This window comes from Filicampus tigris, chromosome 5, assembly GCF_054856515.1.
Source record: "Filicampus tigris isolate MCC_2025a chromosome 5, RoL_Ftig_1.0, whole genome shotgun sequence".
Taxonomy (NCBI): Eukaryota; Metazoa; Chordata; class Actinopteri; order Syngnathiformes; family Syngnathidae; genus Filicampus; species Filicampus tigris.
The window spans coordinates 2,301,390-2,327,504 of record NC_141221.1 but is presented as its reverse complement, the minus strand read 5'-3'; the positions used below and the strand labels follow the sequence as shown (position 1 = coordinate 2,327,504).

The following is a 26,115-nucleotide window of genomic DNA, read 5'->3' as shown; positions in this document are numbered from 1 at the left end:
TTTGTAGGCGGGGATTTGAACCCTGATCCCTTTGTCATCCAGTCATCCGGCTACCGCTTTTTCCTTTTCTAAGAATGTTACATTACGTTTACTTCAGTTTCAGTTCAGTAAAATGGCTACCATCTTAAACTCTTCCGCTCACCCAAATCCAATCTGCAATGCAATCTGCGGGATCAAAACTTCAAAAACAACACCACCTTTTTTAATGTGTAGTATGTTTTGGCCAACTCTGCTTTCTGTAAGGAAAATGAACAAGATAACGTTTTCGCGACAGAGTTCTTCTGCGCGGCTGGTGCTGTCCGTGAAACATGTGTCTTGGGTGCTCAAGTGGACTGAGATGTGGCGCTTGTGAAGACTACAACATATCAACCTCATCAGACCCCTCGCACTGACCTCATCGGCAACCTCTTCTGGAAACATCTGCTACCCGCATGTGTTTTTTTTTTTACGGCTTTAAACGAGTTTCTCTTTGATCCTGACATATAGGGTCACCTTCTATAATGCACAGACCCAACCAATATTAACCAGTATTTGTGGGGGGAGGTGGGGCGGGGATCGCTCATTTACATTGTTTAACACTCACCGGTGCCTTGGCAGTCTCATAGTATACGTGAGCTCATTGGGCATTAGGTCATCACTTGGCTCTCTTTGCGTATTCGGCACCGAGATGACTGACTTTGGCCTATTGTCCGTGTTTATCCACAAGTCCAGAAAGTTGTTACGATCCACACAATCCACTATCCAATCCGCTTAATCCTCGCAAGGATCGTTGGCGCGCTGGAGTCGGCCCATCCCGGCCATCTTGGAGCAGTAGGCGGGTACCCCTGAACCGGTTGCCGGCCGATCGCAGGGCACACAGAGACAAACAAACATACACACTCACAATCACAACTAAGGGCAATTTAGAGTGTCCAATTAACCTAGCATGCATGTTTTAATGTAACTTATTTTTATACGTTTTTAATAGTACACATACTTTTATGATCTTTCAAAGCATTTGAAAACGTTCTTGCACTGTAAAGTGTTCGTAATTTTAGCATGGTTTCATTCCTTTAATTTGCTTTTAAATGTCTTTCACTCTTTGGTTTGTAAATGTTTTATAAATGTCATTTCAATTATGTGACGCGCATTTGAGTTACCCTGTGCATGAAACGTGCAGTGTAAATAAAGCCTGCCTTGACCAGTTTGGACAATATTTTTTTTCTTAGTGAGGTGAATTCTCCAAATGTTTCATATATTTAAAATACCAATTTGGTAGTTTTCTTTTTTGGGCAAGACTGACTAAATGAGGATATTCACTATTCAAAGATAAGTTGAAAGGTCAAATCAAGCTCAGATGCAAAGGTTATAGTGCATTTATGTTTATCCTGAAATTTCAATCCCTAACTTGTCGTGTTTATGTAATATCCACTGCTCATATACAACACTGAATATTTAACCCTCGGTCGCAAATCACTATAGAGAACGTACATCAACATCAAAGCTTAGACATCCAAAAAGTCTTTATTGGAATAAATCTGTCAAGTATTCATTGTCAGTCTTCTATCCAAATGCGTTGCACCTTCTCAACAAATAAGCTCACAAAGACAACTAGTTGACACTTTATTACATCAGCTGGGATGCTCAATAGTGTCCCACTAATATTGGTAACATCACTTTAAAGAATAGACTTTTGCTCACTAATAACATGGACTTTCCAAACTTGCATACAAACCAAAGCTCAATGTTCCGGATGCATGCACAAACTGTGATTAAGGCTTGACTGCAGAAGCGGGATGAATGTCGAAAGCAAACACAAAAAAAAATCTAAAAAAAAAAATGGTAACAGTAGCAGCTTCTGCTCCTCCACAAATGCGTATGAATCAGAATTACATCATTCTCTCTCCTTGTCAGCTTCTAATACATCAACAGTGTGACACGCTGCCATAACAGTGGCAGTTTGTGTGTGAGCCATCTAAGGCCTTTTTTTCATATTGCTGGCGCCTGGCCAAAACCTCATAAAAATCACACTTGGATGAATTTCATATTTCAAAAATCTATCGGTCAGTCCACACACACACACACACACACACACACACATGTGTGGGTGTTATTTTTACACATGATTTACCAATCCAAAGTGTTGAAAATGGCATGATGCAATGCTAATGGTTAAAAAAAAAAAAAAAGTGCCATTTTTGGGGTTTCCTGAAAAGTGACTATTTTGGAGGTACAAGGTTTTGGCCCGATGGCAGCGATATGGCTACAAAAACACCATAGTACGTGCATATCAAATACACATATTTTGCTTTCCAGCGGCACAAACCAGAAGACTGTTTGGTTTGACAGGACTTTTTTTTTTTTTTTTTCCAAAAGACTGTAACATTCACATTTCAAATCATGGAATAACAATACAAAATTCTGATTTCTCATAAGAAAATGAAAAAAATATATAGAATTAATAGCTACAAATGGTCCCGATATTGCATTTGCAGTAGTCATGATGGAAAGGTGTGGGCTGGCAGTAACTTCATCTCAAGGGTATCACTTCATTGTGTAGTATGAAATAAAGAACAGTATCAAGTCTTTCACGAACAAGATTCAGTCAACAAAAAAATATGACCATTGTGTGATTTAAAAAAACAAAAACAAACTGAGAGCATAAATAAAGAACGTAACAAGACAATTTGACCATGAAGAAGAGGTGCGCACATAAATCCAACAGCGTCATAGTGGCAGCATTTTTGACTGCTGTGGCCCGAAATAATTTGACACTTTAAACGATTAGCTGCCAAACAGAAAGAAAGACACCAACAAAGTAACGAGTGAAAACACTTGGGGGAAAGGAGGCAAAATGTTGTTCAAAGTATCCATTGGTCAGTAACGTCGGCGCCAAGATGCTATCAGTGAAATGAACTAAAGTGACCGGTTTGCTGCAGAGCAAGGCAGCGCCTTTTCATTGCTGCTGGCGCATCGAGCCAGAGGAAGGAGGATAAACGTTGAGTGCCAGCCCAGACCGCCACCAGTCTACAATGACACTAAGGAGTCCAACAGGGAGATACAGAGAGATGAAACAGCCAGATATAAGTAAAAATGCACGACAGAGGACGCACGAAGCCGGACGTGGCGTCCGCGCGTCCTCCAGCCTGATGCAGGGTGACGAGTGGGCCCGTTCACTCCACCGTCACCGACTTAGCCAGGTTGCGTGGACAGTCCACCTAAGGGCAGACAGCGCAATCCAGCTTTAGTTGAAGTCAAATTCACAGTCACAAATAAAACTCAAATCGTTTTGGAATTCACTAACTTTCATTTTTGTGACACAGATGCAATATGATAAGCCGTATCTATACGATTATCTATACTAAATGAGCAGCTCAATAGTCTAACGACTGTTTCCCCCCCCCCCCCCCCCCCCCCAAAGTAAACATGAAAACAATGATTACAAAATGAAACTTTCAACCACTGTACTGTCATGTACACCGAGTAACAAGCATAGTTAAGTGGCGGGTACGATGGACATAAAAGCGCAGGTGGATATTTGACGAAATGTTGCTGGTTCATCATCCGTGATTTTTCGTGACAAATGGAATTGTAATCGTCAGTCAGTCAGTCAGTCCCCCCCCCCCCCCAAAAAAAAAACAGGCGTTCATTCGTCAGTCATTTCTAAAAAGTGTTTCGCCACTTATCAATCGTCAGCAAAACGGGCGTCCCTCGGTGAGACGCTAAAAGTCTAGACACCCCTCTTCACATAGCAGGTGTGCGTCATATTATAAAAAAAAAAAAAAAGACCAAGATAAATCATTTCAAAACTGTTTTCCAACAGTAATGGAACTTAAATGTGACCTCTGTACGTCTAGTGTGCGAACAAAGGCGTCCCAAAAGTGACCCGCATACGCATAAGAAGACACGACGTCATTGGCAATGTAATATTTTGTGGAAGTAACTCTGGCCCAGAGTGTAGGGGCCACACGGAACTATATTTTTTTCATTATCTCACACCGACAGAGAAGCGATTCGGGAGAATCGAGAAATAGAGTATTTGGGGGGGATATGAGGAGAGGCTTTTCGATCTCACTTCATGGAGACAAAAGTCACTAAAGATGAGGTCACACCATTGCCATCTGCGTGGCTATACTGTCACCGCAAAGGTCCACTCTATGATTCGTGTTTCAGCTGGAAAGTTAAATATAAAGCCAATGCCGTTACTCAAAACAACTTTGCGGACAATCGAGCCATTTGTGTGTCCACCTGTGCGGATCGCATAATGACGTCACGGACGGATATATGCGACATGGCCGTGCAGACTGCGGTCGCATTGCCCCAAAAAAAAAAAAAAAAAAAAAATCGTATACGTATCCGATCTGGGACCGCATATGAAAGCGAGCCGGGTCCGGATTTGAAACAAATTGGAATTGAGCGTTTCTGACTGTCATGATTAAAAATCTGATAGAGATCGCATACGGGGGGGGAAAAAAAAAAACGATCCGACCTGTGTCGCATTTCCCTGCGGTGCGAAACTAGCCTTACTAAACATTAAAGTCACTTGATCACCTACCCTGCTGGAACCCATCTTGGGTGACTGAGTAAAAGGCGGCAGACTTCACCCTGGACCGGGCCCATAGTCAGGTGGACAACCATTCACACCATCACTGAGCAGGGGCGGAGCCACACAAATAATTTCAGAATTGACTAAAAATGTAAAAGTTTTTTTTTTTTTATGAATCTCACTGGGTGGGCCTGTGCACACCCAGGCCCACCCATGGCTCCGCCCCTGTCACTGAGTAGAAACTGAGCCAAGCTTGTGAATGAAGGACTAGACTAGCATAATGCAAACTCCCTGAATCCAGTTTATATACTCAAAAAAAAAAAAAAAAAACAATCCCTTAACATTTTGGATGACCAAACTAGTCGAGTTCAGAGGGTCCACTGTCATTCATGTTGTCAAGATCCTGAACGTTAATACAGATCATTCTGTGTCCCTTTGCTGGCGAGTCACGTGCAACTGTCCAATCACGACCGCGGTCCAAATTGATGCAATAGAATGACAGGGTTGTGGTTGGTGGCCGCGCAGAAGGCCAAACGCGTTGCAGATGTCGGCGCAGGCAAAGCCCGAAGCACTTACGTCGAAGCCTCGGAGCACGGCCAGATGGAAGGAGAGCAGCTGCAGGGGGATGACGCTCAGGATGCCCTGCAGGCAGTCCACGCAGTGAGGCACTTTGATGGTGCGGCACGAGTTGCTGATGCTCTCGTAATCGTCCCTGTCGCAGATCACGATTGGGCGGCCCTGTCAAAGCAAAAAGGAAAATAACAACAACAACAAGAACAACAACAAAAAAAATCATCATATCTCTGGTAGGAGTGGATCGAAAAAAATCTGTTCCAGCGTCACACCTCTGATAACATCATGTGCTCCAGTTGTCCAATAGTGATGTCATGTCACAACAAGAGGTGAGCCACAGGACACTGAATTGCATTTATTTTTCCAATTCGTCCCAAAAGCAATAAAAGTGCACATTTTCCATCCAAAAAGAAACAAAAAAAAACCAATGTGCTATAGTGCCGGTGGTTTCTATTGGACAAAACCACCATGCAAATGAGGTAGTAATTAGGCACACTTTCAAACTGGTTTTCAAAAATTCTGCTTTTATGAAGTTGTTCTACTGTAGTGTAAAGCACTAAGGATTATTAACAAAAACGAAAAGGAAAAAAAACACAAAAAAAACGACACTTGTTATGAAAATACTTGATATGCCTGATATTCTTTGGCGTTAAAAAAAAAAAAATGGACTGCTTGGTAGAGTGCGTCCTACCTGGCGGGCGACGACTTGCTGCAGGGCGTTCTGGCATTTGACGTACGTGTGGTCTTTCATGATGATCATGATGACTGGCATGAGGTTGTCCACAAGAGCCAGAGGGCCATGCTTCAGCTCCCCAGCCAGGATGCCCTCGGAGTGCATGTACGTGATCTCCTTGATTTTCTGGGTAGGAACAGTTCACAAAGTTACACGCTTACGTCGTGTAGCAATAACTTCATTACGTAGTTAGGAGGAGCAAAAAAAAAGGCACGGTTGCAAATACAAAAAAGCCTATTTGGGCATTTTCCATGTACTCCTCCAGAGACATTGGACTCATTCATTACACATCGAAAGAGCTTATAAAGGGATGAGAACAAAAAAAACAACAAATAAAAAAAATTTTTTTTTTTTAAAAAAGGCGACATGAGGCTGGTCGGGAAAGGTCGTCTGCGTTTTCTCACCAGGGCTCCTTCCAAGGAGGTAGCATAATGGTAGCCTCTGCCCATGATCAGTACACTCTTCTGCTGGTACAGCTCTGTTGCCAGATTCTGGATCTCATCATCCAAACTGAGGACCTCCTTGATCAGGTCTGATACACACAGGAGGGAAACAAATTAGGATTTGAAAAGTCAGAAACATGCGGTGCAAAACGCACATCGGAATGTTTGAATATGAGCAGCCGAGTGGCCGGCCAGACTAGTCTGATGCTGGTAACTTGACTGCTCAGGGCACGCCATCGTCCGCTTTCGATCCAAAAAAGGGCACGCGAAGGCCCGCAATGAAGATGCGCACGCTTGCTTAGTCCCTTTTTTCGCCATGATCTTCATTGTCAGTTGCTTTTCTGGTTCTACAAACTCGATGACCACCGCATAAGGTATTCGTATTACAACACGGTTGTGGTTGTACATTACAGCGATGTACAACGGCAACACGTCATAACGATTTCTACCTCTCATGTAAATGAGATGGCTAAAAAAATAAATAAAATAAATAAATAAATGGGGTGGATTTTGCTGCTTAAAAAGCGGAGGTCAACCCAAACATTTTTTTTCAAGAATATATTCCCAGCAGGCCCGCTAGTTGAAACAAGGCGTTCTGATTAATATTGCGTTTGTGGAATATAAATTAAGCAGCAAAAAGGCACTCGTTTTTAGCCATCTCTGGGGGCGGCCATTTTGTCTTGTGTCGACTGAAAATGACATCGCAACTGCTCACAACGACCAACCACGGCGGACCCGTTTTCTGAATTTGAGCCGCGATTGGTCAATGCGAGCAGTTGCGATGTCATTTTCAGTCGACACAAGACAAAATGGCCGCAAGATGGCTAAAAACGGATGGATTAACTCTTATTCCACAAACGCAATATTTCTCAGAATGCCCCGTTTCAACTAGTGGACTTGCATAAAACATATTCTTGAAAAAAAAAAAAATGTTTGCGTTGATTTCATCTTTAACTCATATTCCACAAACACAATAAATCAGAATGCCGTATCGAAACCCGGAATGGGAGGACAGTGTTGTAGCGAGTGTGTTTTCGGGGGTTAATTTTCTGGCGGGTGGGTGCGAGTTCAGTTGCCCAGTTGAGTCAATTACATTTTGGAACATTTCCAGTGTGTTGCAATCTGTTAAATTGCCGCCTAAAAACCTTGGACTTACCCGGAAGCACCTTCAAGCCCTGGATGATCTGCCGCCGTCTGGGCTGCATGGAAATCCTGTCAGCGCACATCATCAGAGCAAACATGACCAGGGCCACAAACTGGCTCGTGTAGGCCTGCGCACATGAAAACATAAATAAACAAAATCCATCAAGTGGTGAGGCTCGTGAGTGCGAGTCTTGAGTGTCTACAGACACACAAAAGCCATCAAAGCTATCAAAAATCTCCAACTGGATGTTGTTTTGCGTGATTTAAGTTTTGAAATTGACCCTAAAAAATAAAAAAAAAAATACACCAAGAAGTTATACGATCCTTTTCTGAGACGATCTCTTTTCTGTCGTTCTGATAATGAAATTTGTCTCCCATCTAATAATGCACGACAGATGAGAAATGCAAGGCGAGGTGAGTGCAGGCAAAGGCGGCGCTCAGTCAAAACGAGCAGCGCTCATCCTTGAACAAACGCTTGAAACTTGGCAGAGCATCGCGTCACAAAGGATTTCGGCAACCTGACGACTGCTGTCATCAGCGATGTGCTGTTTGTCGCTTCATCTCGGTGCACGTTGAGAGGTGAGAATGGTCACCTGAAGACTATTTGTTACTACCTAAGATCCGCTGGAGTTCACTGCCAACATCATAATTGTGAAAACCTTTACAATTTTTTTTTTTTTTTTTTTTTTTTTTAAAAAGAGAAGGTCAACCCAAACATTTGTTTTCAATATGTATGCCCACTAGTTGAAACAAGGCAATCGGATTAATATTGCGTTTATGGAATATGAGTTAAGACGCAAAATCCACCCCTTTTAGCCATTTGAGGGGCGGCCATTTTGTCACTTGTTGTCGACTGAAAATGACATCACAGCTGCTCAGGTAACAACCAATCGCGGGTCAGCTTCAGAAAACAGGTTAGCCATGGTTGAAAAATGTTTGGTTTGACACGCCCTTTAACTGCAGTCCCTCACGTCTCGAACCCAATGTGCTGCCCAAAAATGTGACCCGGTGGTGCACAAAGTGTGATTCATGTGCAACAGGCTGACCTTGATCCAAGAACGATGACCACGCTTATAAGCAGCAAACTAAAATCTCACCGTCAGTTGACCTGCCAAATTAGGTCCCAGCTTTCAGCAATTAACATCCACAACAAAAATGTTTATGAATATGATCAATGGGGAATGTTGCATCTCGTGCTTATGAATTTGCCGCACATCGCATCACACAAATGAGTGCGCTAAATTGCCGTTGCGGGACGACATGACACACGTGTAGTCTGGTGATTTGGGGAGCCAAGTCGCGCTGCTCTGTTTGGGCCGGCCGCCTGTGTGGCCCAGGCAGCCAAGCAGTAAATGATGGCGTCTCTGAGGCGTGCTTGCAGGCTCTGGAGCAGCGCACCACTCAAGTGGTTGGGCCAAGTTGCAAGGCCTGGCCGGCCAGGACAGGACAGGGCCTGCGTCACTCTCACTCGCACTTTCAACAAATAAGCTCGGATATTATTAGTTGCGTGCCATTGTGGATACATTACACTCACTGGCCTCATAATTAGGCCCACCTGCACAACCTAACGAGGTCCGATAGGAAACTATCACAAATTTAGTCCTGTAAGTTTTGAACTACTGGCCCTTGGCGTGACGTCCGGCTTGCACACGCGTTGCAAACAGCACGTAGGAGCGAGCAACAAGAGGAGGCGCTCGCTGCATTATCATCTGGGTTTCGTCCACTGTTGCCGGGTGTTTTGCTTCATTGATATGATGTCATTTTGGGCTGCACAATATATTGAAAGGAAATGTTGTCATCGCAATAATGGCACGTGCAATATGCATATTGCAAAGACGTGAAATGAGTTTCATATGGAATGGTACGCTTTAATCTGACTTTGACCAATCGGATGCAACCTTAAAAGCACATACAGTTATCTAAGGGCATTACTAAAACTACATGACTGATTTTTAAAATAACTGATTATACAGGGACGTGGTAGCCATCGTAAATTGGGGGAATTTTCCCCAAACGGGCGTTGTATTTCCAGTCTGGTCCTGGCCATCATTTTTATTTATGTAAAGTGAAAAAAGATCTGGTTTGAGGAAAAATATAATTTGGTCATTATGCCCTGCAGTGTGAATTCAGCCTAAGTAATGAATTGCAGTTCCATAACTTACAACGAATGTCACATTTAAGTACAGGTGATTGACAGACTAAATTATTATTCTCCACATTTGAGCAGACAGTTTAAGATTGAACATTTTACGGTCAATGGACTTTTAAGGTTTTGTGCACATAATATACTGAGTGCAAACGTGAAATTGAACATCAAAGTAAATCTTCTGTTAGCTGCCCATTTCCAAAAATGAGCGAGCGAGCCGTTCTGAATGTTGCCAAAATGTGAAGTCGCATTAGGCACGGCGAGCGACGGCTCGTTTGCACGAAACAGAACGGCAGCCCCAAAGCCAAGTAATTTCATCCCGAGTGCTACAAATAAATGTTACGTCTTCCGTGGTTCGTTATCCTTAGTGTCTTTGGACCGAAAAACTTCAGCTACCTTTTATTATGATACCTGGATACAGTTTCAAAGTATGTTTCCTTTGATTGAAACTTTTCATTTAAAGCAAAAGAATCCACGGGGGAGTGTCGACTGTCGTGGAAAACTTACTTTTATGATAGTTAATGTTGAAATGTTTATACATTGTCTGTACAGTTGATGTTTTTTGATGATTTAAAAAAATAAAATAAAACTATCAAACTGTTCCCAACAGGCCCACTAGTTGAAACACGGCATTCTGATTAATTTTGCGTTTGTGGAATATAGGTTAAGCAGCAAAATGCGCTCCTTTTTGGCCATCTGTGGGGGCGGCCATTTTGTCTTCTGTCGACCGAAAATGACATCACAACTGCTCACAACAACCAATCACGGCCGACCTGTTTTCTGAATCCGAGCCGTGATTGGTTGTTGTGAGCGGTTGCGATGTCATTTTCGGTCGACAGAAGACAAAATGGCCGCCCCCAGAGATGGCTAAAAACGAGTGCATTAACACTTATTCCACAAACGCAATATTCATCAGAATGTTCTGTTTCAACTAGTGGGCTTGCATGGAACATATTCTTGGAAAAAAAAAAAAAAAAAGTTTGCATTGACTTGCGTGAAAAAAATGTTTGGCACTCTGCTAAAGGTGCAGAGCGCACCAAAGCTCTGCTGCCTCACCTTAGTGCTGGCCACTCCAATCTCAGGTCCGGCATTGATGTGGACTCCACAGTCAGTCTCCCGGGAGATGGAGCTGCCCACTGTGTTGGTGACGCCCACAGTCAGAGCCCCTCTTTCCTTGCAGTAGCGCAGGGCCATCAGGCTGTCAGCAGTCTCCCCTGAGGGATGACGCATAAGGGAAAATATACTTCAGCAGAAAATCAACGTAAAGGTTGCGATTCAGATTGTTAGTTTGGTAGAAAATGACGCATGCACGGCTGTAATTGAGCAAACGGCAAAGAAAGCCCATGATGGAGATCACACAAAAGAAGATAAACAGATTACTAAGCAGTTCACAGTCTGGCTCCCTGACATGGAAAGTGAGGATCAAACAAGGACCCGTGCACTAGTTCAGCCCTCACCCGACTGGCTAATAAAGAAGCAAACGTCGTCTCGGAAGACGGGTGTGTTCCGGTCCAGGAAATCGCTGGCCAGCTCCACCATCACGGGCAGCTCCGTTAGCTCCTCCAGGACCTGACGGGTCTGCGGGAGCAACAAATCAGTCAAATCACTACCAGGCAGGCATCATCCTGTCAAAAACAAGTCGTGCGCATGCCGGCTCAATGGGTTGAATGATAACAATTTACACTACAACTGTTTCGCGTCAACTCACCGCGACGCCGGCATGGTAGCTGGTGCCGCATGCAATAAGGATCAGGCGTCGACATCTCTGGATCTCTTTGATGTGGTCCTTCAGTCCACCCAAGGTCACTGGGAACAAACCAAACATCCAACCCATCATCGGGCCTCGCCTCTTTCCACATCATTAAAACGCAGTCCGTGAGAGTGCTGGGAGAAGTCGGTCGTTCGCAAAGTCATGGTCTTCATGTGTTATGTTTACACATGGATCGTGATCCCTCATACAGTCAACCCACACCAATTTGCGACTCACACATTTTTTCAAACTTCACACCTATTTTAGCATATGTGCATACTGTTGTGTTCTTAAAATGTTGAGATGCCCCTTAACTTTTTGTTGATGGCCAGCCTACTTTACTGTCAACAGTATGGGGTCAATGCCGTACAAAGCAGTACAGTAACCCCCCCCCCCCAAAAAATCTGTTTGCATTTTAGTGCAAGATGCTGACCTGCGGCAAGATATCTCACCTGTGTTGTCATCAAAGTTGACTCTTCCTCTCATGGTGTTGACCACAGACTCAGGCTGCTCAAAGATTTCCTTTTGCATGAAGGAGCTGAAATTGCCTGTGGTGGAAGGATAAGATAAAAAAAAAAAAAAAAACATTCGCAATACTGACAAAAACTGCAGCCTCAAAACACTACGATGGGCTTTGAATAAAGCGCTCGCCTACATGAGAACTTATGGTTGACACACTTAAGCTGCTGAGGACCAGTAAAAATATTGTGTTTCAGTTCTTGTAAGGGGTCACACTATCCAAAACACATGGTTGACACAACGGGTAAAACAACCATTTTCCATCAAGCAAAACAAAGACGGGACATGAGGGAGTTCATGTTTTTCCATCCCTAATAAACTGCAACAGTGAAATGTGTGTGTTTTTCGCTTTCACTCTGCAAGAAATTTGGGTCATGCGAATTAGGTTATTCGGCAGATCGCTTCCAGAAACAGGCAAGCGGCTGAGAAATGATTGGACCGCAAAGGAATGTTCGAGTCCAGCCAAACAGCGGCTAATTTCTGCTCTCTGCTGGACAGCGTCGGCACTGCCGGGAAACGGACACCGGCGAACACCGGCTGGCCCGTGGTGCAGATACGCAAACAGAAGCGGTTAGACGTTACACAAAAATGGAAATCTGTCTGACGCCTTGGTTCCTCATTTAAAAAAAAATAAATAAAAAATGATAATAATAATAATAATAATGAAAAATGTGTTTTAAAGTTTACATTAAATACACAGAGCCACTACAAGTTTGTTGTAAAGCATCATTTCATTCCCCCCCTCAAAAACGAATTAAAATGTAGAATGCATGCACCTTATAAAATGGACGTAATCTCAAACTGATTGTTGATATTTCAGGCATCACTAACCTGATCTGAAGGCTTATGAACTTTGAGGGTACCATGCATGTATGCATCAAGGCACAATTATCACTCCATTCAGCTTCACAATCATCATATTTTGACTTTGAATATGCAATAGCAACACGTTCCTCAACTAATTACAGGGCACTCTATCAGCCTCTTACGGAAGTCAAGTGGAAGGAAATATCCGGAGCAAAACCCAACGATTTGGGGAGCCTCAACTCACCTTTCATGATTTGCTCAAGCTCCATCTGAAGGGTCTGAATAGCACGGGCGGGGTAGTCTCCGGCACGGCGTTTTATCCTGTGGATGGACAGCCTTCCCTCGCTCACAGCGGCCACGTCATCATCCTCGAGGAAGATCACCCGATTTGTGTGCTCTATAACTGCACTGTGGTCACAAACACAACGTCGATTCGCGCTACAGAAGCGTGGCCAGATGCTACTTTTGAGTTGAAAAGAACGGCCGCATGGACATGGGGATGCGCTTACCTTGCGTCAGAGGCAAAGTAATATTCGACGGCTTTCTCATCCACAGGGAACAGGCAGGTGTCCTGGTCGACTCTGGGGAGGGAACTGCAGCTCTTCTTCTCTTTGCCAGCTGAAAAAATGAACTAACGGGTCTAAATCCAACTGAAGTTATTGGAGACAAACGCGGCTCGAAATGGCACTTACATGAGCGGTAGACCACAGGAATATGGTCTGTTGAGAGCTTGTGGTCACTTCGCACAGCAATCAGCAGAGGACTTCCCCTTCTGCACATTAATCAAGCAGTTAAGACAATTAGCTGGAGCGCACTGTGTAGATACAAAGGTTAAAAAAGAAAAAAAAAAAAAAGATACGGATAGCAACAGACAATGTAAATAAACAGCGACTGTTTACCTTGTGACAACTGCCTCGGCAGGATAATGAACACTCTTAAAGACCAGGGCAAAAGCGCCTTCCTGAGAAGTACAGTGAACCACATTTCATTTGATAATCACTAATCATTTGTCTGTGTGTGTGTGTGTGTGTGTCCTTACCAGTTGCTGTGTCACCCTTTCCACCAGAGTGGCAAAACTGATGTCATCACTCTCCCGGTTGTCGTACATGTACTTCACCAGCTTGGCAATGGACTCTGTGTCGGTCTCGGACTCAAACTCATAGCCTTTGCTCATCTGGCGGGGTGGGAGTAAAGATTACATTGCTGTCAGGGTCATATGCAAGGCAAATAAAGATGAATGAAGAAGAAATTGTTCTGCTCACCAGGAATTTCCTCAGATCTTTGTAGTTTGTAATAATTCCATTGTGAATAACAATGAACTCTGCAGAGCATAAAGAAAAACAATGAACCCCGAGACGACGTGACCCAATGACTCACTCGACTTGCTCTTTCCAAAATCATTCAAGTGTGGCTTAATTGTATTAGAAAAACAATTAAAAAAAGAACGTATTGGACTGTACCAGATACTACATAAAAGTATGGCAAATGTGTTTGCTCCCATTTTTCCACGAGGCGAACGCAAACATCTACCACTTTTTCTATGTACACAAAAAGCCATTTTCCATAAAATATTGCTGACAAATGTGGGTTAGTAAGTACTTCTCATTTTCTGAGATCATCCATTAACCTCACAAGTGTGGCATGAGATTGAGAGAGCCTGATCGATTATTATGTGCCTAATGCTGCATTCACAGCAACTGCGTCGGGAGCGTTTATGGCGGCGCGTTTCAATTAAAGTCAATGTAGTTCGTGCGGGCGGGCGCGGTTGCGTGCGGGACCGCGCAAATGATGCGTTTGAAGCAGCGAAAATCCGACCAATTTCCGCGTATAAAACAAATGCATTTTTTTGCCATTTCTCCTCGCGGCAGCCAATCAGCGTCGGGCATACTGCGTCACACACAGCGTCCTGTTCACTCGGCAGCTTTTTTTTTTTTTTCCCCAGTTCTTGAACTTTACCAGGTGAGCCGTGATTGTTCGTTATCTGAGCCCTGAGCCACTTCAATGTCATCTTCAGTCGACAGAAGTGACAAAATGGCCGCCCCCTGAGATGGCTAAAAGTGGGTGCATTTTGCTGCTTAACTCTTATCCCACAAACGCAATGTATATCAGAATGCCTTGTTTCAACTAGTGGGCTTGCATAGAACATATTCTAGAGAAAAATATGTTTGGGTTGACTTTTCGTTAAGCTTTAAGTAAAAAAAATTTTTTTTTTTTTTAAAAACACAACAACAACAACATTGTTTTCACAAATGAGCGGCTACAGCATTTAGGTTTCAAATTTCCCGCGGTCAAACGCGAGCAAATGAAGCGCAGCGAAACGCTTCATCCGCGTTTGGTGTGAACGTAGCATTAGGCTGCAAACAATAAAAGGACACTCTAAAGTGTGTTTTACTTTATTGAAGGGGCATGGGCGGGTGGGGTTCAGAAAACCAGTCAGTACTTGAAATGCCCATAATTTTCCTACGACGACCGAATTACTGACCATTGTTCTTGTCCGATCTGTGCGGGTGGCTATTGAGTGGGCTCGGTTCTCCGTGGGTGGCCCAGCGGGTGTGAGCAATGCCGAGGTGAACATCCAACTCCACCTCGAGGTCCAGATCTTGCTGTTCTAAACAAACAAAACAAACTACGTTAACACCCTGAATTAAAACAGTGGCCCGTTCGAGAGAAGTTCTTTTGTTGTCATGTGAGGAAAAAAAAAACCACTTTTAGCTTACTGTGTATTTCCTCATCAAGAGCCTTCACTTTTCCACGCTGCTTAATCAATTGAATGGTCTTGGCATTGGTCTCCCACTCCTTGCCATTACCGCCATCAATGCCCACACCTGAAATAAAAAAAATAAATAAATAAAAAGAGACATGAACACTAAACACCACATTAATATTTACAAGTTAAACATTTAGAATAGTGGGGCCACCTGTAAATACAGCTAGAGGGTCTACTGATATTCAATTTACAAAGAATAATTAATTATATAAATTAATCTAATTTTGATCATCACTGTCAGGGAGGATTTTTTTTTTTTTTTTTTAATAACAGTGAGATGATTTTTCACACTGGGGTAAAAGTCCACAGAACCGTGGTGGAGTTTACGGCAAGACTGCCACTCTTAAAAAAAGGAAAAATTAGGGCTGTCACAGATAAAGCGTTAACTTTGGAGATAATTGGGACATATATAACGACTTGCTTGTAAGGGAGACCTGTTTATTTTTTAATACAAGGGCTTGGTGTTAAAAAAAACATACAAACAAACAAACAAAAAAAAGTCATCTGGGACAGGCTCACGTCACGCTAAGGATGACAACTGGTGTAGAAAATGGATGATTTATCACCTCACCCCTACTGTATAAAAGATAGAGATTTAAAAACCTCAGGTGTGTTCACGTTCTACTATAACTAGGGAAGGTCAATCATGTTTTCAGTGTGCGGTGTCTGTGAATAGCAGCGGCTACGTGATATAATCAAGGTATCTGTCGTCTGGGTCGACAGCGAGGAGATAGCCGAGAATAAACAAAGCAGAGTGCGTAGACGATAACCGTTTTCTCATCCGTCTCACCGGCAGAGTCATAGCCTCGGTATTCCAGACGGCGCAGGCCTTTGAGGAGGATTTCAAGGACCTCACGGCGAGTCCTCGGTACATGGTAGTTGAGATAGGCGAAGATTCCTGGAGGGGAGAGGATAAGCGTTAACATTGGTGACACTGATCAGTGATGTTAAGCAAGTTCTACTTTAGTGCAGTTTCGCAAAAGTGCCTCGTATCTTTCTACACATTTATTTTTAGCATACTGCACATCTGATAAAGGCTCCAAAGAATCTGCTCATTGTTCATCTGTCGTTTCGTTTCTTAGAGCAAAATAATGAAAGGCAACAAAAGTTGGACGGGCAGGACTCTACAATCATAATATCGCCACATTCTTCCACCAATACGTTTTGCTGTAAAAACAAAAAGCACGCCAGTTGCTGACATATTTCAGGATACACGAACCAGTCTTGCGAGTGTTACTGAGTTTTGTAACCTGTTTAGAGACAAAGACATGTCAAGAAGCGGAGTGTGTGTGTGTGTGGGGTGTGTCCGTATAGTTAGCGTGTGAGTTATACGCAGACAAAATACGGAGTGAAAACCCTCACAAAACAAGACAAAGCAGAGAACCTTCCACGTCAAACCCAATCCGCTCTATTTCGCAGATTGATAGCTAAGGTTTTATTGTTTGTTTTTTCCCAATAGGAAATCATGGAAGGCAAACAGGGAGTTACATGGTTAGACTGTCACCATAGAAAACGTGCATCAACTGTACAGACAATGTTTTAAAACAACATTTTAACATGTCTGACTGTCATACAAGTGCATAGAGAAGGTAACCACTGTACAAACAAAAAAACTTTCTAGTCTTGTCAGAATGACATTTCATGTGGGAAGTTGCACTTTAGAGCTACCTGAAAATGATCTTTACTTGTGCACTGCAATAAAACATGAAACACAGAATGTTTTTTTTTTAAACTAGAGGATCGAGCACTCTTTCAGCAAATATTTGACTTCACCAACGTGTCCAGTGATAGTAAGCGCAGTGTACATTTGGTCAAACAGCTAAGCACTGATGAAGAAGTAACAGAGGGCAGCCAAATTCAACAGAGCCTTCATTCAGAAGCGCAGGTGATGCAGTGAGGTTGTTTTTTTTCCCTTTTTTTTCCCCCAAAAGGTGGAGGAGGTAAACTCATGGGACGCTTACACTCTAATATGAACAACAGTATTTCAAACCAGAAAAATACCAACAGACAATACAACGACTTAAAAAAAGAAAAAAGAAAAAAAAAATCTCATTACGAAATTGGGACGGAGTGGAGGAAATAAATTTCTATTATTTTTGTTTAAACTGATGAAAGTTAAACCTAGGTGAAAAATGTGCAGGGGGAAAAACCTTCAAATCTTGTTGATATTAGGAGAATTTTAAGTCGCTTCAAAATTATTCAAATAGCAAAGCAGATTTGTGTGTGTGTGTGGTGGTGGTGGTGGTGGTGGTGCTGCTCAGATGTTTATTTTAAGGCAATACCGTTCAGCTCTTAGCGTACCTGTACCTTCCTGTTATAACCTTAAAGTATCACCTAATATTTAATTTGGATCAGAGCTCGTGAAGACACCAATGGGAAACATTTACAACATCAGCGAACATTCATTGAGACAAAGGAAAACAATATGTGACGATGACAGCTGGACACAGCAAACTTCTCTTTCCCAAAACTAAAACAACCAACACGATGCGTGTCACGTCTCTCGTTATTGGCATTGCAGGCTCCTTCTTTGTTTGGTCGATAGGCAAAGTTGACTCATGCTCACAAGAATGACTAAACCGCTGTACAGTTGATTTAATGAAGGGCAGATTGAAAGTTAAAACAATGAGTGTAGCATCACTACGAATGGCGTCAATTAGCTACTTAGCGTTGTAGCTAGCTTGTAACACAGCATGTCGTGAATTCCTTTCTTCCAGTAAATTTAGTTTTTACACTCAAACCTTGCAAATAAATGCCGCATGGAGAATGCGAGTCCAGTATTGGTGATTTAATATTTATAGCGGGCACACGGCATCATTGTTTCTCATTCAATTAGCAAGCTTGGTTAGCCACCTCTAGCTAATCCAAACAGGCTCCGAGAAGAATAAGCTTTTTAATGTCATATGGATTGCCACTGTCATCCGAGTTTCAGACAAACGCACCGTCTGTACTAAATGGGTTAAATATATAAATTCATCCAGCACTCACCACACATGACTTGATCGGTTGCCCGTTTCTGTCACTGAGGAAGCTGGGAACGCCTGTCAAGTACCCTCCGCCTTTCAGATTTTTTTGGGGGACAAATTAGAACCAAGGGGCTACTTCCGCATCTGTCGTGATTGGCCAGTATGATCTGTAAATCAGGCCGTACCTTTCAACGTAGGCTGCCCTGACGTGGCAAACGGATGCGGATCCGTTCCGCGTGTGCGTCAACATCAGAAGCACAAAGACAGGCCTTTATTATCCCTTTGCCAAATAAATCAACGCCCCTCTCTTCGCAATTTCTACAACGGAACATTACAATCCGCACTATAGTTATAAAGTATCTTAAAATTGCACGATTCTTCATTTCTCTCTTCACAAAATAAAAAGACACAGGAACACACAATGTAAAGTTTATGGGTAAACTTTATTCATATAAATATTGTGCGTTTAAACAAGGAAAGCCATTTGGAGTGGCAACTTGAGAACGTTCATTATTGTCTTACACATGAAATGGCTACTGAGCTAAAAATAAGTTCAAATTGCTTTATGTTGAAATACTGTTGAATATATTGTACACAATCCGAATCATGTGATTTCATGATCAACGCAAGGGGTGATGAGCACTGTGAGGAGCTGTACACTAGCCACATGGATGCTCCGTATTGGCCAGTGCAGTGAGGAATGTGCGCTTGTCCTCGCTGAACGTCAGTCAACCTTGAGCAGCTTCCTCCTCATCCTTCACCTGCGGGGGGGAAAAAGGACTTTTTGAAAATGGCCACAAGCAATGCTTTATCTTATTCTTCATATCATTCATATCATCTCTCCTTTCTGTGAGATTGTTAAATAGCAGTACATATTCCATACAGTGCCTTGCCTGGGCGACTACCAATGCTACGTTCCACTTGGCTAGCTGGTACCCATCAGCTGCCTCCTGAGTTCCACAGGCCAAAAAGGCCCGATAGGACTCCTTCTTCAGCTTGAAGGCGTCGCTCACAGCTGATGTCCAGAAACAGGTCCTGGGGTTGCTGCTACGATAGGCACTGACCAAAACTCCGTTCGGCCACCTTGACAATGGAGGCACGGAACATGGCCCACTCTGATTCAATGTCCCCCGCCTCCCCCGGCATGTGGGCGAAGTTCTGCCGGAGGTAGGAGTTCAAACTCCTTCTGACACGGGACTCTGCCAGACATTCCCACCAAACGCATTTGGGTCTGCCAAGTCGGACCGGCATCTTCCCCCACCATCGGAGCCAACACCTTACCAAGTGGTGATCGGTTGACGGCTGCGCCCCCCTCTTCGCCCAATAGTCCAAGACATAGAGCCACAATTCCGATGATACAACCACAAAGTCGATCATTGAATTGCGGCCAAGGGTGTCATGGTGTCAAGTGCACAAGTGGACACCCTTTGTTTGTTTTGGGCAATCTATGCCGAGCACAAAGTCCACTAGCAGAACACCGCTTAGCTTCTCAACCTTGCACAGCGGCTTGGGATCCTTCCCTACCAGCTAAGTGACGTGTCATTTCTAAATTTGTAAAATATCAAATATTTAAAGGACTTCCAGACGCAATGTTTGTAACAGCAACACCCTCTCTTTAGCCGATTACTGCACATGATTAACATGAATGACTAGGATGTGTTGCATCAAGAAAATCATACAATAAAAATGTGTTTTGGAATCAAAACCAACCTGCTCTACCGATTCAACCTCGGGGACATAAAACTGCAGCATGTTTTGGATTCCGTTCTTCAAAGTGACAACGGAGCTGGGACAACTGGTGCAGGATCCCTGTAACTTCAGTTTCACCACGCCATCCTCAAAGCCACGGTACACAACATCTCCTCCGTCTTCCTGCACAGTGGGTCTGAGCAAAATGTAGGAAAAAGACAAAATGCTTTGATAGCAAGGGATGGCTGCTGATACCTTCAAAGCGTTTTCAATAACGACAGCTACCTTATTCGAGTGTCCAACAGTTCTTTGATCATTGCAACTACCTCATCATCGTCATCTGACGGTGCTGGCAACGGCAAAAAAGTCGTCACGTACGAGTCCTTCAACAGAGGGGTCCAGATGCATATTGTCCGGCATAGCTGGTTTCATTTTACCTGTGTCTTCACTAGGTTTGGCATCCTCGTTGACGACAGGAAGCCCGGAGGTGAAAAAGTCCATAATGGCCGCAAATACATCAGGTTTCATTACTTTCCATTCAATATTTTCATGAGCCTACATGGGGACATACGAATGTTAAAAACTAGTCGGTTGCATTGTGTTTGGCATCAACTTGGTCTGCTGTACCCTGGTTATGGTGATAAAATCAGGGCCCAGGAAGACACTCTTGACGCCATCAATCCTGAATAGCTGTCTACAGACAATACAGAACGATACTTTTTAGTTTTTGGTTTCACGTCTTAAAAATAACAATTAAGGAAGATAGAAAACGTTCACATTTATCAATATCTACATACACAAAAGCCATCTAATGTCCAGTGGACCCTTAAAATAACATCAAATTCAACCCATTACATTTGTTATTTCCAAGTCAAAGGGTCTGTATCACAACACACAATTAGGCGCCAAAGTAAAGCTGGGCATGACTAAATATTACAATGGAATCTCTACATTCTGCCCCAGCGGGTAACTTCTTTTGCCATTTGTATGACAGTAAAGAATTTTAAAATACACTGTGTGTAATGAGAAGCAAAGTAGTGTTTTTTTTTTTTTAACACACTTCCAGGACAATTAAGAATGTTACCATAAATATCTGCACATTCAATAAAGGCTTTATCATTGCAACAGTTTGGCCCTGGAAAAAAAAAAAAAAAAAAAATTCGAAAGAAAATCAGAGGTTGACCTGCATAGCCAAAACTGACAGCATTCGATCATAGAGATCAAACTTTCTAATGTTAATGTAGTCTTATTTCCTACTATGTCATATGATATCAAAATCCATCCATCCATTATCCGGCAGCAGGCGGGGTACACCCTGAACCGGTTGCCAGCCAATCACAGGGCAAACAGAGACAAACAAACATTCACACTCACAATCACACCTAGGGACAATTGACTTTAGTGTGTTCCATTAACCTACCATGCACGTTTTTGGAATGTGGGAGGAAACCGCAGTACCCGGAGAAAACCCACGAAGGGCACGGGGAGAACATGCAAACTCCACACAGGAAGGTCAGAGCCCGGATTTGAACCCTGAACCTCTGTACTGTAAGGCGGACGGACGTGCTAACCAGTCGTCCACTGTGCTATCTATGAATATCTATGTTAAACTGTCTTTAAGTAACGATATACCTGGCTAACGGTGAGGTGTATGCCTCGCGAGGGCTGGGAAAATCCATAGTTCCCGATTCAAGAACTATACGTCCGGGCAGAAATTTGAGGCTGTTTGGGTTTGGTGTGTCCTGTGTCTGCACAAACATGCTCCTCCCTGTGAAGACACATTGCACAATAAATAAAACACCATCACTACCATTACAAAAAGCAGTAAAGACATCCATAAAGTCGTGATACAGACCTGGGAGAACCCATTGCTGAGGCCATCTGCTTCTGACTACTGTGTTGTGTGAAAGCCAGTGAAAACCAGCACTCTGGCATCCACTGCTAGCAACACAAAGGAGAATTGGTAAGAGAGGGAAAAATAACAGTTCATGTACTGTACATAATCTGTATGAAACATAATCCCAAACCACGTCGGTCGGCCGGCGATACAGACGGGAATTTAGTGACCGATGCCCGCCTCTGCACCTAATGTTAACATCTACAATCGGTTTTAAAATGTGAGAGTAAAATCGCCACGTGTGCTTACTGTTCTAATTGTGTGTAATGTATTCGAGGTGACCCACACAGCACACGTCACAGACGGAATGGTATCTCCTCCCCCAAACCAGGTATATATGTTTCAAGCAAAGACTGACCTGTGAGAGCCAGCATGGTGCCACAAGTTATCCAGCCCGCTGGAATAAACAAGGAGGAAGAAAGTTTCGTATTAGGATAAGAAAAAATAAGATTGAGGGATAACCTTATCTGGTAACATTTCCAAACCCTCCTGGTTATTTTTATAAACCTTACAGGCACATGGCAAGCACATTGAAGGGAGGGGTTATCTGACGCCGTATGACATCATATTTGTCACAACATCTGTTTAAATAAACACATTTTAGCGCTTTAGAATAATTTTTCCCAAACCAATCAGAGCCCACGTCTCTCGCGTTCACAGCCCAAAGTTACCAAAGTTCACGCTTACGGTTTAAAACAATTGTACGCCTTTTTCATTGCAAAATTTGGTAAATATAAATAATCAAATAATATAGTGATTGACGAAAGCCTATACAGAGGCCCGTAAATTTCCTGTCATTAATAAAGCTGTGACATCACGTAACCAGTATGTCGCATTTAAATTAGGTTACAAGTAGATAGTAATCTCAGCCACTCTTCTAATGACGTTGGTGTTTTGCAATCATTTTTAACATCAACGAAAACGTCCTGTTTGAGGGGGAAATTAACTTACGGACGCAAAAGTCTTGCGGAATTAGCCAGCATACTGCCGACCTGCCTGTAAGTCGCCATGTTTGTTTTGATAACTGAAGAGACCGGAAGTATCTGACTCGTTTTGTTGTTGTGCGCCATTTAGACGTGTCCCCTTCAAACTGCTGGGAACGTTTTTTTTTTACGTTATACACAGCATTCTCGTTCCGAAGTGAAGGTAACTTTTAAGTTGCATATTAAAATGCCCTCTGGAAAAAACTTTAGGAGGAGAAGAGACTCTTCGGATGTGGAAGAGGATGAAACGACTCAAGAAGTCAGGTAACAAGTGAACTATTATATGAGGGACCCGGAGCTAACGTCTTGCTAGCTACCAGAGCTAACTTAATTGCGCCGCAGTAAACAATAATCTAAACATAATGAATGGATTTACGGTCTTTTTTTTTTACCCAATAGAATGTGTATGTTAATGTTCTTGTTGCTCTTCTTTTGTTTAGATGTAAAGTAGAAGAGGCCAAAGAGCTGCAGAGTTTGCGGCGACGACAGAACGGAGTCAGGTAACAGCTGAAGCTACACAAAAGAAATTGGTTAAATATCATTTATTATCAAGCCAATAACCATGATTGTTTCCACAGCGTAACTGCCTTATTGGTTGGAGAAAAATTGCCACCAGAGGTTGAGATTGATGTGAGTACTCTCCGAAACTTAACGTTGACTTTATTTGAACAACATGCGTTTTGCGTCTTGCACGCGTGTGTATTTGCTGTATAGTGCTGTGAATAACACATCTACTCATTTTACAGAATGATCCCTTTAAGCTCAAAACTGGAGGAGTTGTCGACATGAAGAAAGTCAAGGATCGGAATCGAGACATGTAAGTAAACCCAAAAATATGGGGATTGTGTCGTTTTTCATATGTAACACTTTGGCCTTGTCTTTTATGTATTGCGTTTGTTTTGTATATAGGACAGAGGACGATACAGACCTTAACCTTGGTACCTCCTTTTCGGCGGAGACAAACAGAAGAGATGAAGATGCTGACATGTATGTATTAGTCATCTGTGACAGGGTTATGCATTTTATGGACGTTGTAAGTAATGGGTACTGTACACATGCCTACTTCATACTCTGAAAATATTAAAATGATGGTTGCAATATGGCGGCACGGTGGCCGACTGGTTAGCACGTCCGCCTCACAGTTCAGAGGTCGTGGGTTCGATCCCGGCTCCGGCCTCCCTGTGTGGAGTTTGCATGTTCTCCCCGTGCCTGCGTGGGTTTTCTCCGGGCACTCCGGTTTCCTCCCACATTCCAAAAACATGCATGGTAAGTTGATTGGATACTCTAAATTGCCCCTAGGTGTGATTGTGAGTGCAGATGTTTGTCTCTGTGTGCCCTGCGATTGGCTGGCAACCAGTTCAGGGTGTCCCCCGCCTACTGCCCAAAGACAGCTGGGATAGGCTCCAGCACGCCCCGCGACCCTTGTGAGGAGAAGCGGTACAGATAATGGATGGATGGATGGATGGTTGCAATATTTTTGATTTTATGGACGTTGTAAACCAGTTTTGCTTCATGTGTATAAGGGGAAAAAAATCACGTAATGTACTAAACCCGTGATCGATCCTCACCAATGCACATGTATATGCATACCCACTTAATATTCGGAAAATATTTGAACAATTGCACCAATATTTTGGATTTTATAGATGTCGCTAATCCATTGCCTGTGAGAGCCGGATGGCTCCCATTCATTTGAATGAGGTTTCCAGCCTATGAAGAGGCTGTTGATGTCTATTTCATATTTTTCAGACGTTATGCCTTTTGGAGGCTAGGGGTGGCTGCAGTCGTCAACCCATATAGCACTTCCCAAGTAGTGTGCTGTGTGTACTGTATGTAATGTGGTCAGCCTGCTCTTGAACACATTTGACACATGCGTGTCCCGTCAGGATGAAATACATTGAAACAGAGCTGAGAAGAAAGAAGGGCCTTGTGGAAGCGGAGGAACAAAAAGTCAAGGTGAAAAACGCAGAGGACCACCTGTATGAGCTACCCGAGAACATCCGGGTCAACTCTGCCAAGAAGACAGAGGAGATGTTGTCCAATCAGATGCTGAGTGGAATCCCTGAAGTCGACCTTGGTATTGAGTATGTAGACGCTCAAAATGCTCAACTAAAATACTTGAGGGAAAAAAACCAACAATATTTTATTTATGTTCAGCGCAAAGATAAAGAACATCATCCAGACAGAGGAAGCCAAAGCCAAACTGCTTGCGGAACAAAGGAACAAGAAAAAAGACAACGGGACATCATTTGTACCGACCAACATTGCTGTCAACTATGTCCAACACAACCGCTGTAGGTTTGAACATCATGTAACTCTGGTTTAATGGTGAAATGTCTCCTTACCGTGCCGATGTCTTCTTCCTGCAGTCTATCATGAGGATGCCAACGCAGCTCAGAGGCACCACAGACGAGATAGAGAGGAACCCAAAGCAAGACCGCTGCGTGTGGGGGACACTGAGAAACCTGGGACAGAGAGTAAGTGTCCCACCTCACTTTTTTTTTTCCTTCCCTTCAGGTATTTGCAACCTATCTCTCATTCAACCTTGTTACTCCACAGCATCAGAGCCACCTAACTTCCGCAAACGACCAAATAACGAAAAAGCAAGTGATGACTACCATTACGAAAAGTTCAAGAAGATGAATCGACGATATTGATGTTTTGATGGCGGCCGTCTGCTGCGAGTGAAGCCTCCGACCCATCAAATGGACAAATGAAAAGGCTGCCCAGCGCATTATGAGCAGATAGACAAGGTAGCTCTAGAAAGACATGGAATTATTAAATCTAATGGGTGTATACAAATTGGGGTGGACTAAAAATATCTACACTGTATGAGATTTAACAAAAGGCGGCATATTAAACAGATGTGGATGGGAACTAAGGGTAAATGTCAAGATACTGAATGGTCACATGAAAGTAAAGTTCCTCGACATGTAGGAAAGAAGAGTATTGCTTACAAACGGGTGACGAGATTTATTCCTTCCTGCTTTTGTACGTTTCTGACAAAGTTTTAAAAACAAATTGGCTGCTGGTGACTATCATATGGTAGGAAATATCTTCTGAGGTGGAACTTTCCTACCTCAATGGTGGCTACCATGATCTGCTTTGTAAATAATGTACATATTTCAAGTTCCATTGTCGACATTTGCTTTTATTAAAAAAACAAAACACGCA

At 43.0% G+C, this 26,115-nt stretch overlaps 3 protein-coding genes across 4 annotated transcripts; 1 reads left to right on the top strand and 2 right to left on the bottom strand.

The window, feature by feature from the left end:
* Positions 1-1,484: 1,484 nt before the first annotated feature.
* Positions 1,485-18,526, bottom strand: LOC147146846 (glutamine--fructose-6-phosphate aminotransferase [isomerizing] 1). The gene is made up of 19 exons (XM_086030846.1): positions 18,395-18,526; positions 16,197-16,304; positions 15,357-15,464; positions 15,122-15,247; positions 13,902-13,960; positions 13,679-13,813; positions 13,539-13,600; positions 13,332-13,411; positions 13,149-13,257; positions 12,884-13,047; positions 11,766-11,861; positions 11,272-11,369; positions 11,021-11,141; positions 10,620-10,777; positions 7,431-7,545; positions 6,236-6,363; positions 5,790-5,957; positions 5,102-5,263; positions 1,485-3,197 (listed from the first exon to the last, which is right to left on the bottom strand). The coding sequence occupies exons 1-19, from the start codon at positions 18,399-18,401 to the stop codon at positions 3,153-3,155; spliced, it is 2,049 nt and encodes a 682-aa protein (XP_085886972.1). The 5' UTR covers positions 18,402-18,526; the 3' UTR covers positions 1,485-3,152.
* Positions 18,527-18,796: 270 nt separating this feature from the next.
* On the bottom strand, positions 18,797-23,295 carry nfu1 (NFU1 iron-sulfur cluster scaffold homolog (S. cerevisiae)). Of its 2 annotated transcripts, none has more exons than XM_086030578.1 (9): positions 22,910-23,295; positions 22,317-22,355; positions 21,917-22,002; positions 21,694-21,829; positions 20,689-20,755; positions 20,499-20,616; positions 20,347-20,410; positions 20,083-20,257; positions 18,797-19,133 (listed from the first exon to the last, which is right to left on the bottom strand). In XM_086030578.1, exons 1-9 carry the CDS (start codon positions 23,026-23,028, stop codon positions 19,101-19,103), a joined length of 837 nt encoding a protein of 278 aa, XP_085886704.1. In that variant the 5' UTR covers positions 23,029-23,295; the 3' UTR covers positions 18,797-19,100. The 2 variants fall into 2 exon arrangements, with proteins under 2 accessions (XP_085886704.1, XP_085886705.1); XM_086030579.1 differs by having other exon boundaries at positions 21,917-21,999; positions 22,910-23,276.
* c5h9orf78 (chromosome 5 C9orf78 homolog) lies at positions 23,016-26,115 on the top strand. The gene is made up of 9 exons (XM_086030577.1): positions 23,016-23,205; positions 23,382-23,441; positions 23,520-23,571; positions 23,688-23,758; positions 23,851-23,928; positions 24,828-25,025; positions 25,099-25,235; positions 25,311-25,418; positions 25,501-26,115. Exons 1-9 carry the CDS (start codon positions 23,129-23,131, stop codon positions 25,596-25,598), a joined length of 879 nt encoding a protein of 292 aa, XP_085886703.1. The 5' UTR covers positions 23,016-23,128; the 3' UTR covers positions 25,599-26,115.